Source organism: Macaca fascicularis, chromosome 7 (assembly GCF_037993035.2).
Source record: "Macaca fascicularis isolate 582-1 chromosome 7, T2T-MFA8v1.1".
Lineage (NCBI taxonomy): Eukaryota > Metazoa > Chordata > Mammalia > Primates > Cercopithecidae > Macaca > Macaca fascicularis.
The window spans coordinates 28,630,578-28,647,104 of record NC_088381.1 but is presented as its reverse complement, the minus strand read 5'-3'; the positions used below and the strand labels follow the sequence as shown (position 1 = coordinate 28,647,104).

Sequence of the window (16,527 nt, the reverse complement as noted above, 5' to 3'; positions counted from 1 at the left end):
CATTTATCCACATATACAAATGGAAGGCACCTAGCTCAAAGATAAGCAGGAAATTTTCCTGTGAAATTTTCAGAATCCACCTTAGTCCAGGTGGGAAGGGAATGAAAACACCAAAACCATGATTCCCATGCTGTATTCTGTCAATATATCTTATTTCTTTTTTTTTTTTTTTTTTTGAGACAGAGTCTCGCTCTGTCGCCCAGGCTGGAGTGCAGTGGCCAGATCTCAGCTCACTGCAAGCTCCGCCTCCCAGGTTCACGCCATTCTCCTGCCTCAGCCTCCCGAGTAGCTGGGACTACAGGCGCCCGCCACCTTGCCTGGCTAGTTTTTTGTATTTTTTTAGTAGAGATGGGGTTTCACCGTGTTAGCCAGGATGGTCTCCATCTCCTGACCTCGTGATCCACCCATCTCGGCCTCCCAAAGTGCTGGGATTACAGGCTTGAGCCACCGCGCCCGGCCAATATATCTTATTTCTTACTGATCTTTGAATACCATGCAAGTGGGCAGAGGCTGAATGGAAACCGAGATGATTTTTCTTTTATAATCATTTGTATAACCATTTTTTCTTATATAATCCCTAAAGTTTCTCCCCTAAGGAACGCTAGGGCAGCAGTTCTCCAAGTTTGGCTCAAGGATCCCTGGGAGTCCTTGAGACACTTTGAAGAGGGTCTGCAAACTCTTCCTTTTTCTGAATACATACCTGTGGATTTTCTAAATAGGTATCTGTGGATTTTCTAAATAGATACCTGTGGATTTTCTTCATGTATTTCAACCAAAATAACGTATCACAACAGATTGAATGCAGAAACGGATATATATGATATGTTATATATATGATAATATGACATATATATTAAAATATGGCATATATAATGTATGATTATATATGATATATTAAGCAGACATTAAAGGGATTTGCAAAAATAGAAAATACCACTTCTCACTAAATTTTCTTTGTTTTGGAAACTTATGTTTAACATGTATTGAGCTTATTTTAATGAATTAATAAATCATTTTAATTACTAATATGGCAAATACTGATAGTCATACCCATATACACAAAAGCTTTTGGGGCCTTGGTAATGTTTTAGTATAAAGCAGTCCTGAGAGCAAAAAGGTTGCAAACCCATGAATGAAGAAGAAAGTTGGGTTCAATAAAAATGTAATACTTGACATCTACTCATGTTTGACCTTAGAATTATGCTGATTAGAATAGATTAGAATATAAAACAGATTTATGGTCAGCTCATCCCATGGGAAATTAACTTCTGAAGTGAAACAGGCAAGTTAATTGTTCATGAGAGCTGATCTGGAAGCCCTGGATAGACTTTGGAATTGTGCTGTTGTTAAAAAGCTCTCATGTATGTCATTTCACATGATGGTGCAAGGATTTCTCCACTAGAGATAGTTGTGTTTTGCCTTGACTTTCAGGTAGCAGTAAAGCAGAACATGTTAGTTTCCTTACTCATTTTTCCTCTGATTCTGATTCCAGGCTCTCCTAAATAGCCGCGAGGATTCATCACAGCTGATGTTGGATACCAAATATCTCTTTCAAGTCACATTTCCTTTTACCCCCTCTCCACATGCTCTGGAAATGATTCAGATCCCCAGCAGTTTCAAGCTAGGCTTTCTGAATAGGTTATAGCAGGAGAAAAAGTCAATGCACTTTTTCCTCAAAAGCTAAGTGAAGGTTCACTATGAGGGATGTGGTTTATTAATTGGCAATGGAAATTGGAATGTGATTTAAGGAAGAAAATAGACTTTTCTCAAATGGACCACATCATCTCTCACCCACAGTGACAGTGCTGCTGCTGCAATTTTGTAAGAATTCACACACACCAGCTGTAGTTGGAAAAACCATGTCTCACTCTCAAATCTCAGCTGGTTTTGACTGAAATTCCTGGAGGGCTTATATTTTCTTCCACGTGCCTCTTGATCTGTTCTGTCTGTGGCAGGGCTCTACCAGGAGGGAGTGAGATCTGGGGACACAGTGGCTTCCAGGTTTTCTAAGGTTCCTGTGAAGCCTGAGTACATTTACAAAGCTGCAAGTGGATTCCAGGGCTCAGTCTTCCAGGAAATAATCCCATCTGGCCAGCATGGCCTGCCAAGAGCTCTCTTGCCCCACGCCTGCTGGGGACGGAAGGTTTTCATGAATTCGTTTTAATGAAAATGCCCTGCATTGAGAAATGTTTATTTTAGAAAAGTGAGCCAGGCATGGTGGTGGGCGCCTGTAGTCCCAGGTACTCGGGAAGCTGAGTTGGGAGAACAGCGTGAACCCGGGAGGCAGAGATTGCAGTGAGCCGAGATCGCACCACTGCACTCTAGCCTGGGCGACAGAGCCAGACTCCGTCTCAAAAAAAAAAAGTTTATTTTAGACCCTTCTAAATTTTTTTTTTTTTTTGAGACTCCGGAGTCTAGCTCTATTGCCAGGCTGGAGTGCAGTGGTGTGATCTCGGCTCACTGCAACCTCCGCCTCCCAGGTTCAAGTGATTCTCCTGCCTCAGCCTCCTGAGTAGCTGGGACTACAGGTACACGCCACCACGCCCATCTAATTTTTGTATTTTTAGTAGAGACGGGTTTCACCATGTTGGCCAGGATGGTCTCGATCTCTTGACCTTGTGATCCGCCCCCCTCAGCCTCCCAAAGTTCTGGGATTACAGGCATGAGCCACCTCACCCAGCTGACCCTTTTAATTTTTAAGAGAGTGTTCAATCTGAGATGAATCATATGAAGTATTTTTATGTGTATATCTATTTTAAACTAATATATTATTAAAGCGTAATTGCCGTGCCATTTATCTTCTCTGAAAGAACTTCACATCTTACCTACCAACATATTCACCATAATTTTTTTTATTTTTTAATACCTTTCATACAATAACTTTAAAAAAAAATCAGTTTAAAAAGGCAACCTAAATTATTTTCTCTCTCTAATCAGCATTTCAATGTATTTATTTTTAAATTTTCTCCAAAAGTAACTAAAAAATTAGGTCGGACCCTCCTTTTGAGAAATCTATGTTTCCCAAGTTTTATGGGAACTGGCTATTTCTTGTCCCGGCACACCTTCTCATTCCTTCCTTTCAGAGCCTAAAACCTCATTTGATAAGCACTCCTAGTCTCTGGCCTGTGGATCCAGTGCTCTTGTGTTACCAACCCAAGAATCCCAACTGCACCTTCTGCGTCTAACAGTCACAGGTGATAGCTGTGATTCTATAATACAGACTAGTGTCTTAGAGGTAGCAATAATACAGGATTATGAAGCGATATCACCCTGCTAATATGTAATAATATCTTTTCATATTATAAGTGATTGAGTTTAGTTCATTTCAATATATTGTACATGAAAAAATGAAAAGTAGAACTTTGTAATACTTTAATCAATAAAATTAATTACCAAATGAATTGGGTCAGATTCTTTCATTGCAAGGAGATGACATGTCTCTTAAGTGCACAAGTTTTATGCCTTTCTTTAGGGTCACACTGAAAGACGCTAGAATCTTTACAGATCCATAATATCTCATTTAAAGTATATTAAAATGTGTAGAAAGGAACTAAACATGTCACAGTGCTGGCTCAGGCTGTGTCTCCAGGGTGCTTCCACACTGTGTCAGAATGAGGGGCTACTTGGTAGAGAATTGGCTGGATTTCTGATCCTGAGCTGTGACCTCCATGCCCTTTCTAGACCTTCCCCACACCATGAGGAGCCATCACGGTTGATTTTCGGCTTCCATAACTCAGGATTTATGCCTGTTTTACAGCACTTACCCTGGGCTGGAAGCCAGAAATGCTGCCCACTTCCTCTGTAGGCCTGTGAGCCCCAGAGGGCAGGTACCACATCCTCTGCATCCCTGCCTTCATCCTACTGCTGATGAGGTGGGAGAGAACCGACGGAGCCAAGTCCTGTTGGAGGACTGTGCGTGTGTGGCGGGGAGTCAGCCATGGGACAAAGTAGGTCATGTTTGGGGACAGGGAGACCTGTGGAGGCTGAGGAGTTTATGTGTGGAAACATGGGGAGAGGGAGGCGCTCACCCCACAGGTCTTGATCAGTTCTACAAAGCTGACAGCGGCAAGGAGACCAAAATAGAGAAATGTTAAGAACATGCGGCCCAGGTGAATGTGAGGCCTGCTCAGTGAGTGGGCGCAGATACAGAGGTCAAACCTGCCAAGGTCTCCCTCCACAGTGGGGCTGGGCAGAAGGTTCCAGGGGTGAGTGAGGGATGCAGATGGCAGCGCGTGCCCAGCAGGGAGCATGGAAGTGCAGTGGGGGAAGAAAGCAAGCTGAGAAGCACTCTGAGAAGATAAGGAGATTAACCGGTGGGAGAGGTGCTTCACACCTCAAGCTGTGCGCCAGTCCTCACCTCTCACCGTCTGCTCTGTGGCTCCCAGTGCTGACTCTGGAAGGTACGTGCATGCTGACATTTAGTTAAAATACTCCAGCTTTTGAAGTGCTCGGAAAAGCATCCAGATCAGTACAGGCCACAGTGTTAGCAGGTCTTTGTGGTGGGAGCATGGGTGAGGGGTTTTGTTGCTGTTAATCTGTAAAATCTAATTTTTCTACAATACACATGAATTTATTTTGAAACAGTAAAGTGTTTTTTACATTAATAGTGGCATCAGGAAAAAGATTAAGCATACTTAAAATCACTAAGTTAGTTTTAAAATTTGATCCAGGTGACACATGACAACATAAGCCTCTGAATACAGTTTATGGGGTTAGAAAAAGGTTTTTGACACAGAACATTTTGTAGTTGTAAGTCTGAGATACATCCACATTGTTGTGTGTATCAATTTGTTCTTTTTTACTCTATGCTCATTTCACAATTTAGTCTACAACTGGTGAACATTTGGGTCTTTCAAGTTTAGGCCTTCTATGAATAAAGCTGCTATGACATTTATGTGTGTGTGTGTGTGTGTGTGTGTGTGTTTTTAAAGGAAATAAGCATTATTTTCCGTGGCGTATGTATGCAGGAGTAGAATTGCTTGGTCATAGAATATATCCATTTCACTTTATTAGCTCCTACCAACCAGTTTTCTACAGTGGTTATACCAACTTACACTCCCATCAGCAGAGAAAGGCAGTTCCAGTCTCTGCATCCTTGCCCACACTTTTGTGTTGTCAGGCTTTTTAAGTTTCCTGATGGGTAAGTAGTTGTATCACACCGTAGTTTTACTTTGTATTTCTTTGATGACTAATGATAATGAGCACTTTTTTATATGTTTATTGACCATATAAGTATCCTTATTTGTGAAGTGACTACACAAGCCTTTTGTCCATTTTAAAAATAATCTTTATTGAGATATGATGTCCACATGTTTTGTTTCATGTTTTAAAACCCATCATTTTAAAACATATATTTCAGTGTTTTCTTAGTTTATTTACAAGGATTTGCAACCATTGTCACTAACTCCAGAGTATTTTCATCACCCCAAAAAAGAAATCCCATACCCCTTAAGCAGCCACTCACAACTCCCTCCTTCCCCCTTACTCTCTCTTCCCTCCACCTCCCAACTACTCATCTGCTTCCTGTCTCTACGAATTTGCTGATCCTGTACACTTCACATAAATGAAATCATACAACATGTGGCTTTTTGTGTCTGGCTTCTTTCATAGGATAGCGTTTTTAAGGTTGGACCATGTTGTAGCATGTGTCAGAATGTCATTCTTTTTTGTTGCTGAATAGCAGTCTACTGGAGGGATAGACATTTTGTTTATTCGTTTGTCAGTGGACACTTGAGTTGCTTTCACTTTGGGCTAATAATGCTGCCATGAACATTTGTAGGTGCATTTTTTTTCTTTTTTCCTTTTTTTTTTTTTTTTTTTTTTTGAGACGGAGTCTCCTCGCGTTGCCCAGGCTGGAGTGCAGTGGTGTGATCTCGGCTCACTGCAACCTCCATCCCGTGAGTTCAAGCGATTCTCATGTCTCAGCCTCCCAAGTAGCTGGGATTACAGGTGCCTGCCACCACACCTGGCTAATTTTTGTATAGTAGAGATGGGGTTTCACCATGTTGCCCTGGCTGGTCTTGAACTCCTGACCTCAGGTGATCTACCCGCCTGGGCCTTCCAAAGTACTGGGATTACAGGCGTGAGCCACCACACCTGGCCAGTGAACATACATTTTCAATTATCCTGGGTATATATCTAGAAGTAGGATTGTGGGGTCATATGATAACAGCTGTATATTTAATGTTTTGAATAACTACCAAACTGTTTTCCACAGCTGCACCGTTGGAAAATGGATACCCCACTTTACCTTTCCACCAGCAATGTATGAAAGTCTTTTTGTCCATTTTTAATTGAGTTAATGAAGCAGTATTTTAAAAGTAAAAAGTGGATATACCTTATGTATCCAAACACAGGAAGTTGGTTTAATAAATTATGACACTCCATAGGACAGAATAATGCTGAACCTATTACCAAAAAAGGTAGATCTATAAGTGTTAACAGAATATGTTAGACAAAGAAAGCAAGTAGCCCTATTTGCATGACTACCAAAGCTGTATCTATGTGTTTGTGCCAGAAAAGTCTGGAAGAATAAACAACAAACCAAATAAGGGCAGTGAAAATGCAGGGCATGTGATGGGGGATTCAAGTTTTACTTTCTCATCTTTGGTATTGGTTCTTTTTAAAATAAACATGTATTTCTGTGGTAATTTTTAAGCCATATATTTAGGTAAAACAGATATCAAAGACAGTTTGTGCTTGGCATAAGGTTATTAGGGGAAGGTTTGAGAAGTTCTATGAACTCCTACTGGAAAGCAACTTCATGTCAAAATTTGTTAAATGGGGCATTTTTGTCTTTCTTGTCAAAATGTTCATCGAAACATTGGCTCTAGCTGTGAAAAATTCTCTCATCATAAAAAGGATTATTGACAATAAGTACAACAGAAAGTACTAAAATTAAATTTAGCTCATGATATAAATACTAAGTGAAAAACATCAAGATATAGAAATGTCATCAGTATACATGAACAGTATGACCTCTGTGGTCTCAAATCTATTCTTGCATACACCAAAATGTAAAAAGAAGTTTCTCTGAGTCGTGGGATTATAGGTGATTATCTTCTTCCTTATACCTTTTTTCCCCCAAACTTTCTACAATCATATGTGTAACATTTACAGTTTTAAAATGCTTTAAATTTAGTTTGTAGCTTGACCATGTTTGACCAGTGAGGTCTAAAATGCTAGCTATGTGATATGACTTAAGGCCCATATGACTCAAAAATTGGAGTGTCCATTAAAAAATAGTGTTTTCCAGGAATATGCAGTGACGCGAAGATGAAAATGCTATTATATAAGTTAAAGTAGTATATGGTATACAATTCCAATTTTTTAAAAAGCACACACATATATGCTTATAAAGATACTAGAAGAAAACATAAAATGCCAACAAGTCAGTTATTTTTATTGGCATTGGGCATGTAGGCGATTACCTTCCCCTTTTTGTGTCCTTCTGTTTCCAGTTATTTATTTACTTATTTGACATGGAGTCTCACTCTGTTGCCCAGGGTGGAGTGCAGTGGCGTGATCTCAGTTCACTGCAACATCTGCCTCCTGGCTTCAAGTGGTTCTCCTGCCTCAGCCTCCCGAGTAGCGGGATTACAGGTGCACACCACAATGCCAGGCTAATTTTTGTATTTTTTGTAGAGATGGGGTTTCCTTATGTTGGCCAGGCTGGTTTCAAATTCCTGGCCTCAAGTGATCCACCCGCCTCAGCCTCCCAAAGTGTTGGGATTACAGGTGTGAGCCACCGCGCCCAGCCCTCTGTTTCAAGTTACTTATAATGAACATTATAAGTATCTTTTATAATTTGAAAAAATTCGCAATTTAGTTTGAGAAGAAAAACATTGCCTCTATCTAGATATGGAATATCGGCCATCTTTTCTACTTGTCTTTCTCTTCCGTGCCTCCCAGCCATCCTTCTATTCCTCCTCTACTTGGTGCCATGGGTTCCTCTCGCCTTCCATTCCCATAGCTGCTCCTCTGTCTGGAGCTCATTTCTTCTTCTGCAGAACATAGCAATCTCTTAACCTAGTTTGTTTTCCTGCCGTCCCTTCTCTCTCTCTCTCTCTCTCTATCTCTCTCTCTCTCCTATTTCTGGAAGCACAAATTCTGGAATAATCCACGTGGATGACGCTGCTCCCTTGCTTAACAGCCCATGGCTCACCGTCCTAATGCTATTACTGGGAGTGCTCAGACTGACCTTGTTACTGGCTGCCTTTTACAGGGCTGGGGAGTGGGGTGCAACAGTTACCAAGCCCCACCATGGGCCAGGCTCTGGAGGGCAGGCCCTTTTTTGTTAACTCACCTTTTGTGACAAAACCATGCGGCTTGACCATGCTAGCTTGGAAGGGTTCCAAAGTGTGTATTCACGCTACTTACAGACTCAGCTCTGCCGCTGACCTTGGACTTACTTAATCCCCCTGCTTCTTCTCAGCTGTAACACAGATGTCCTGCCCCCCTCCCAGGATAGTTTTGAGAGGCAAGGGCTGGGCACTCTGTGGCAGTTGGTAGCTGGTTTCCTTTCGAGCTGTTGTCCCTAAGGGATGCCCTGTATGCCTTTGTTGCCTAGAGGTCTCTGGAACTGTGCTGGCTGCCCCTTTGCTGTAGGAGCTCAGCCCAACTCATGAGCTCCCCATTCTCTCTCCAGCCCCAGGGTGGGCTCCACATGGCAGACGTTTCTCATCAGAAATGTCCCCACTGTCACCTCCCCCATAAATGCATCCCTCTCAGATTTGACTCTGTTGAAATGTTCAGACCACCGCTCCCAATTATCTTTATGTTCAGGGAGTCATTTCTTTGAATCTTGAAGGGACTTACTCTGGAACACCTACCAAATTGACAGGGCCACACTGGCCTCCCTTCCCCCTTAACCGCTTTGTCCTCATCTCCAGCAATGGCAACATAACCCCTCGGTCTCCCAAAGAAATCTAGGCCACAGCACCCACATCTCCCCCTCCTCAACCCCACATGCCAAATCCAGCTCCTTCTCTTTCTCTTTCCTAAGCATGGTCCAAGTCCATCCCACTACATTGCTCTGTGGGCCTAAAAGGAAGAGGCTGTAGCACAAAACAAGATTTAAGGAGTTTACCTGAGCCAAAGTGAGGACAGATGCCTGGAAGGCCCAGACCCAAGTAACCTTGAACATTATCTCTGTTTGGCCTTTGTTACAAGCAGTTTTTTTTTTTTTTAAAGGCAAAAAAGAGGGACAGGGAGTTGGCTGATACAAAGTTGTCAGGAATTCTCATTGGTTTACAGAAATAACATTGATTAGTGATTGGCTATACATTGTTACACTACAGGGTGTGGGTTATAGTGTCCAGTGTGGCATTATTAGGTTGTTTTTTAGCTACTTGTGTGAATAGCAAGCAGTTTCAAGAGGTGAGGCCAGGTGTGGTGGCTCACGTCTGTAATCCCAGCACCTTGGGAGACCGAGGTGGGCAGATAACTTGAGGTCAGGAGTTCGAGACCAGCCTGGCCAACATGGTGAAACCCTGTCTCTACTAAAAATACAAAAATTAGCCTGGCATGGTGGTTTATGCCTGTAATCCCAACTACTTGGGAGGCTGAGGCAGGAAAATCCCTTAAACCCAGGAGAATGAGGTGCAGTGAGCCAAGATTGTGCCACTGCACTCCAGCCTGGGAGACAGAGAGATACTCTGTCTCAAAATAACAATAACAATAATAATAATAAAAAGATGAATACACAGCTCAAAGTGGGGACTAGGACGTTATTGCTGTCTCATTTTCATGACTCTCTGGGCCTGATAATTTAAAAGGGCTTGCATTCCTCAGATAAAAGTTACTTTCTCACCTTTAGTCCATGACTTCCTCGCGTCTTGTCTGAACCGTTGCCATAGGCTCCTCTCATTTTTTTCCTTCGCATCTCCAGCCTCACCCTGCCCCTTCCCCTATCCCTCCTTCCCAAGGCAGCCACTGTTCCCGCTACTGCTGCCACTCAGGGCACTGGCGCACTCTCTGTATTACCAACCTCGAGCTAAGTGCTTTATGCACTGACTCTTATCATTCTCCTGATAACGTCAGAGGGTAGATTTTAAGATCTCCACTTGACAGATTAGCAAAACTAAGCTTCAGAGAGATCAGGTAACTAGCCTCAGTGGTGGTCCGGGACCAGGCAGCCACAGCCTGTCCCTGAAACCACTAGATGCTTGTGCTGCCTCAAGGCTGCCTCCCTGCAGTGGCCTGGGCCTGTCTGTTGACTTCCTTGTGAACAGACAGGGACCCTGGGTCTTTGGCTGTCAAATGTTTAATAAGTGGGTGCTTGCCTTGCAGGGAACCCACACCACCCTTACTCAGCCCCCTGGCTTTGGTTAGGGTCAGGCTCCATCATTTGCTGACCCTTATCTTTACTGTAAAAGTTCACCCTGACGGGAGGAATGTTTTTAAAAGTTTTAAATTATAGCATCCATTACAACAACATTTTCCGTTGTGAAACCCCACAGAATTGATACTGTGCTGCCAGGATCAATCCTGACTGTGTCTGCCAGCTGCCAAAAAACTGGTTAGACGCGTTAAGTTCAGAAAACCTACTGTCGGCCGGGCGCGGTGGCTCAAGCCTATAATCCCAGCACTTTGGGAGGCCGAGACGGGCGGATCACTAGGTCAGGAGATCGAGACCATCCTGGCGAACACGGTGAAACCCCGTCTCTACTAAAAAATACAAAAAACTAGCCGGGCGAGGCGGCGGGCGCCTGTAGTCCCAGCTACTCGGGAGGCTGAGGCAGGAGAATGGCGTAAACCCGGGGGGCGGAGCTTGCAGTGAGCTGAGATCCGGCCACTGCACTCCAGCCCGGGCGACAGAGCCAGACTCCGTCTCAAAAAAAAAAAAAAAAAAAAAAAAAAAGAAAACCTACTGTCTGATGCTTTCTCACTGATTAAATAAATGAGTTGTATTGACCCAGCATGTTGTAATAGTTGAAAGGTTATAAATTAATTGCATATACTCTATCCCACATGTAGACGTCTGAATAGCTACCATGGTACAAGCAAGAAGAGATTTTAGAAAGCTAAAACCATTGGCTTTTCTCACACCCTCTCCCTTCTTTTCACTTTTTCTCAGTTCATCTTGGGTAGAAGATGTGTGATCAGACCTTTCTTGCTAATGTATTTGGCTCATGTGACAAATGTTTCAAACAAAGAGCTCTGAGACCAGTTTTCAAGAAATCTCAACAACTCAGCTACTGTTCAACATGTGCAGAAATCGTAAGTGCCACTTTAAAAAAAAATTTAGTTATCTGTCTTAAAACAGTCAAGCGAGAGTCCTGTGACAGATGAGTTGCCATAGAATCAGTTTCTATAACACACACTTTTCAGTATGCCTAGGCTTGGCCAGGCAGTATAGCATAGAGGTTCAGGATGTGGATTCTAGTGTCTGACTGCCTGGGTCCAAATCCTATTTATATTCCTAGTTAGTGGTGTGCAAGGAGGTTCTCACCTTTCTCCTGAAGCCTGTTTTCCCATCTGCAAATAGAAATACTAATAGCACCTACATCATAAGAGTTTTATTAGGATCACATGATTTCATTTGATAACTTATTTTAAATAGTACCCAGCAAGCAAAGTGCTCAATGAATGTTTTAGCTTCTATTCTTTCTTAGGGCTAATACTTTTTTCTTCTGACTTCTACAAGTCTGCTTGGCAGGCAATCAAGCTAAAAGAGAAGCTGGCAAATAAACAGTCTGGGAGCATCTTTCCAAGGACAGGTCCCAGTGGTGTGTGGGTCCAGCTCTAATGAAGATGGAATCTTATAGGGCCTCAGTAGTGAGCAAAATTCAGCTCAGAAGTACTCTTTCGTCCTAAGCCTTCAACAAAGACTAGGAATGGAATACAAATCCTGGAATTTTCAAAGTACACAAAATCAAGTCCGCACCAGAGGTGGCTGTGCACAGGCTTCAGATCTTGCAGCAAAAATGCCCACAGCATCACTGAAGCCCTAAGAATTAGTCCTATCTCAGAGAATTTGCATAGCTGCGCTCAATAGTGCAGCTGAGCAGAGCCCCCACTTGGTGAAAAGTGGTAAAGCACTCCTCCTGAAAAGCCCAGTAGGAAATCCTCACATATTTAAAACAACAAAATCTGTAATACAGTCAAAGAGAGGAATACATTTTATCCAACTGAAAAAGAAAGGGCGCTTTTTATCCTGATTTCATTGTAACCCCTGACAGTGATTACATTCAAAATTACTCCCTTAAAGCAAATAGCAAGTAAACAGCCTAGGGTGGCATAAAAACGCTTTGATACAGCATAGCAGTTTGGATGTGTCTTCAGTCTAGGTGTAACGGGCTTCTACCTGTAGTATATTTCTACATTCTATGTTCTAACTTGGCTCTGCGAATTGTAGAACTGAGGACATTTAGTTCTTAAAAACAAACCTGCTTTCTGGGGGCCTTACCCCCCTCCCCATTATTTATTAATCTAACCTTCTGCTTTTTAAACAACTTCCTCTGCAAAATCCCAGATTTTGAGTCCTCTGTGGCACATAGGTTCTCTCAGGCACAGGGGCCATGCCTGGAGATACTCTTCTAGGGAACAGTTGACGGCTAGCGCCACTATTAGGTTGGTGCAAAAGTAATTGTGGTTTTTGCCATTGCTTTCAATTGAAGCAATGGTGCGAGCTCGGCTCATTGTAACCTCTGACTCCAGGGTTCAAGCGATTCTCATGCCTCAGCCTCCTGAGTAGCTGACGTTACAGGCACGCACCACCACGCCTAGCTAATTTTTGTAGTTCTAGTAGAGAGAGGGTTTCACCATGTTGGCCAGGCTAGTTTTGAACTCCTGACCTCAGGTGATACACTCATCTTGGCCTCCCAAAGTATTGGGACTACAGGTGTGAACCACTGTGCCCAGCCCACACCATCTTACTTAATTCTCATAACAATTCTCATTGCTTTCAATTGAAAGCAATGGCAAAAAACACAATTACTTTAATACAATCTCTACTCTCTACTTGGGGGTTCCCAAATATTCAGACAGCATCATTCAACTGAGGAGACATCCAGTGACTGACAGCTGGCCTTTCATCCAAGTGTTTGGGATGATGTAGACGCAGTCCCCATTGGGCCCTTTTCATGAATAGGAGTGACCCTTTATCTCAACCACTGTGGAATGTAGCTGACCTCACTTTTCTGATATCTGGCTTCCTCAGCGGGAGTGAACACCAAAATACAAGAAGGGAGTGAACACCAAAATACAAGAAAGCACTTGGCAAACTGCCCAACCATTAAAAGTTTGATGGCCTTATATCTAGATAGTTGATTCTCCAGGTTGGAGGCTGTTTGAGGTTTATTTTACAGAAAGAACCCCCAGAAGACGGCACACACCAGTGAGAAGTACCACGTGCCTCAGATCTTCACAGCCAGGAGGACCCTGAACCACACACACACATCCTGTAATGGTCCAGAGCCAGCCTAAGGAGGTGATGAGACGAGGCTGCCTTGCCTGAGCCCCCCGAGATGGCCCTTGTGAAAAGTATCCCCCATGACCCAGTGTCTCATTTAAATTACCTCATGTGAACTGCTCAAGTGTCACAGGCAGCCTCAGTAATAATAACAGATGCATATTGTGTGCCACGCACTGCTCTCTCCGAATGCCATCCAGAGTCTGGAGGAGGCGTTGTCTCCCGATTACAGATGAGCCGGAGACACAGACAGGTAAATCCCTCAGGCCACACAGCAGAGCCAGGATTTGCCCCCAGGCAGTCAGATCTAGACAGAGCCTGTGCTCTTAACCTTTTGCTCTACAAACTCTCAAACAGGTGTAATATTTTTGCTTTTAAATTTTTACATTCTTATCTTATACTTAAATAATTGTATTTATATGTTTATCCATTTATAAACATGTTTATGTTATACGTTTATATTTTTAACATAGTTTATACAGATTTATATATTTTATATATTGTTTTATACATCAATTTAATAAACTAGCATTAACTGAGCACCTACCATATGCAAGTACTATGCTAAATACTTAAATACTGAGGAACAACGACAAATAAATCTATTAATATATGGATGGGAACAGAAGAGAGAACAGCGAATAAGCATCTGCTATGTATGGAGAAGTGTGCTAAAGTCTTCACCCACACTATCTTTTTGTTTTTTTGAGTCTCACTCTGTTGCCCAGGCTGGAGTGCAGTGGCATAATCTCGGCTCACTGCAACCTCTGACTCCAGGGTTCAAGTGATTCTCGTGCCTCAGCCTCCTGAGTAGCTGAGGTTACAGGCATGCACCACCACACCCGGCTACTTTTTGTATTTTTAGTAGAGAAAGGGTTTCACCATGTTGGCCAGGCTGGTTTCGAACTCCTGACCTCAGGTGATCCACCCACCTTGGCCTCCCAAAGTGTTGGGATTACAGGTGTGAACCACCGCGCCCGGCCCACACCATCTTACTTAATTCTCATAACAATCCTATGAAGCAGATCCAATGAAGAAGCTTTTCCAGATAAGGAAACTGAGGATCTCAGACTCTAACCTGCAAAACAACTATGTACAGATTTATATCAAGTACCTTCAACTTTTCTCAGATAGAGAGGGCCCGGGGCAGTAAGTGCAGGCTGGCTCCTCTGGGAGGGAGCAGGTACAGAGAGGTGGGGACAGCACCCAAGATTCTGCTTAGTGATGTTCCCGCAGAATTTGTAACTTTGATCTGCCTTCTCGTTCTCTGCACAAACGCATGCAAGATCACAGAAGAGGCAAAAAGGAGAAGGCTTGAGTTGGATCAGCCACACCAAAGTCCAGAGGACTATGGAGCCAGCCTGTCTGGGTCCAAATCCTGTCTCTATCCCTCTTTCTTGGAGCGTGCCCCCTGAGTAATCACTCAGTCTTTCTGTGCCTCAGTTTCCTCTTCTGTAAAGTGGGGATAAGAGTGCCCATTCAAGGTGACTCCTGCGAGGATTAAACAAATGCGAATTAAAGCACTTAGAACAGTGCCCTCACACTTCAGGCGCTTGGGGCGAGGGGATGCTTCGGTCTGACAGAAGTCACTAAATGTGCATCCTGGTAGAACTGTGCCAGCCCTTCATTCTAAAGGGCTGGAGGTGGCCTCAGAAGTGAGGGGTCCCAGATGCCTGGGCGTGGGCTCAGAAGCCCCAGGTCTGAGCCCGCGCGCCCACCGACCCACGGCCCATCTCCTTTTGCCGCCCCCAGGCCAGGGACTTGATTGCTGCGTGAAGAAAAGAAAAACTAAGGGTGGGCCTCCTAATGCCTCAGAGACTCCGTCTCAGAACCCAGCAACTAGTTTTATTTTTGTATATTTAGATTAACAAACGAAGAGGGTTTCCTGTTCCTTGTCGGGGGAGCACCATAGCTACCTGCGGCCAAGCCTCGTAGCCGTCTCCTCTCCCGTCCTCTCTCTGCCTGCAGGAGCCACGGGCCCGCAGCCCGCAATCAAGTCCCACAGAGCGGGAGATCTGCACGAGAGGCGTGGGAATGGGAGGGCCGTGTCGCGGGAGCCTCACCGGTCTCCCCAGAAGCGGGGAGTCCCGAGGTGGAATCCGGCTTGGCTCTTCCCTCTGTGTGTGTCCTCGGGCAAATCACCCAGCATTCCTGAGCCTCAGTTTGCCCGCTGGTAAAATGGGCCTGACACTCCCTGCCTCTCCGGGGTAGTGTGCGCGGCAGTGCTGACGCGGACATCGCACTGGGCACTGCGCCAGAGCGCGCGCCCAGGTGCCGGGGTCTGGGGGCTCAGGCGCAGCAGCCGGGCCCGCAGCTGCTGGCGTCATCACGGAGGGCGGGACCGTGGGGCGGTGCTCCGGGCCGGGGACGGCAGCTGGAGCGGCGCCCACCGCGGCTCAGCGCATCCCCGCTCTCCGCTTCCCTCCCCGCCGCGTCCCCGCGCGAAGATGGCAACCGAGGCGCTGCACGAGAACGAGACGCTGGCGTCGCTGAAGAGCGAGGCCGAAAGCCTCAAGGGCAAGCTGGAGGAGGAGCGGGCCAAGCTGCACGACGTGGAGCGTGAGTGCGGGCTGGGAGGCGGGCGGGGCAAGCCGGACACGCTCGCGACTTCCCTGGCGGGGCGGCCGGGGCTGCGACGGGAGCCGGGGCTGCGACGGGAGCCAGGCCCGCGCCACCTCCCGGGAGCAGGGCCCCAGGGCCCGGGCGCGCAGGTGAGCCGCGGGTAGCGGTCCCGAGCCCCGGGGCGCGCGGGCGTGGGGCTCTCGGAGGGTCCGGGCACCTGGCAGACCCCCGCCGCCAGCTAGCGGAGGACTGCGGGACTTGCTAACCTCATCACCTGCCTGGAAGCTGCGAACTGATCGCGTTCTTGCCCCTCCCATGCGGAGGGCAAGAGGTGGGGTGTCTGTGGTGACGAGCGAGCGCGGCGAGCCCGTGTGGGCGCGGCCTGGGAGAGACTCCTGTTTTGTTTTTTAATGATCGTCTGGCTTTCTCCATCACTGTTTTGTCTTTTCTCAGTTTTGCTTTTATGAGACTGCAATTTCAAAGCTCATTTTTCCAGCCTCTCCCCTATCCTTGGGGGCGGGAAGCTGGATGGATGACTGAGAGAGAAGGGA

The 16,527-nt window shown here is 45.2% G+C and overlaps 2 protein-coding genes across 12 annotated transcripts in view; both read left to right on the top strand.

Moving 5' to 3' along the window:
* MYO5C (myosin VC) overlaps nt 1-3,397 on the top strand; it is a 109,500-nt gene extending 106,103 nt beyond the window's left edge. For 9 of the 10 annotated variants that reach the window (XR_012414979.1, XR_012414978.1, XM_073995816.1 and 6 more), the window contains one exon: nt 1,493-3,397. Coding sequence is in view for 7 of the 10 variants with exons in the window: in XM_073995816.1 (XP_073851917.1) it covers nt 1,493-1,645 (153 nt within the window). In the remaining 3 variants the exon portion in view is untranslated. The remainder of the gene's footprint in view (nt 1-1,492) is intronic. The other variant, XR_012414977.1, reaches the window with a different exon arrangement.
* Nucleotides 3,398-4,345: 948 nt separating this feature from the next.
* Nucleotides 4,346-16,527, top strand: part of GNB5 (G protein subunit beta 5) — a 67,414-nt gene continuing 55,232 nt past the window's right edge. The window contains exons 1-3 of one of the 2 annotated variants that reach the window (XM_045395468.3): nt 4,346-4,400; nt 11,078-11,220; nt 15,862-15,973. In XM_045395468.3, coding sequence (XP_045251403.1) covers nt 11,095-11,220; nt 15,862-15,973 — 238 coding nt within the window. In that variant the 5' untranslated portion in view covers nt 4,346-4,400; nt 11,078-11,094. Of the gene's footprint in view, nt 4,401-11,077; nt 11,221-15,830; nt 15,974-16,527 lie in introns of those variants that run through there. The other variant, XM_005559579.5, reaches the window with a different exon arrangement.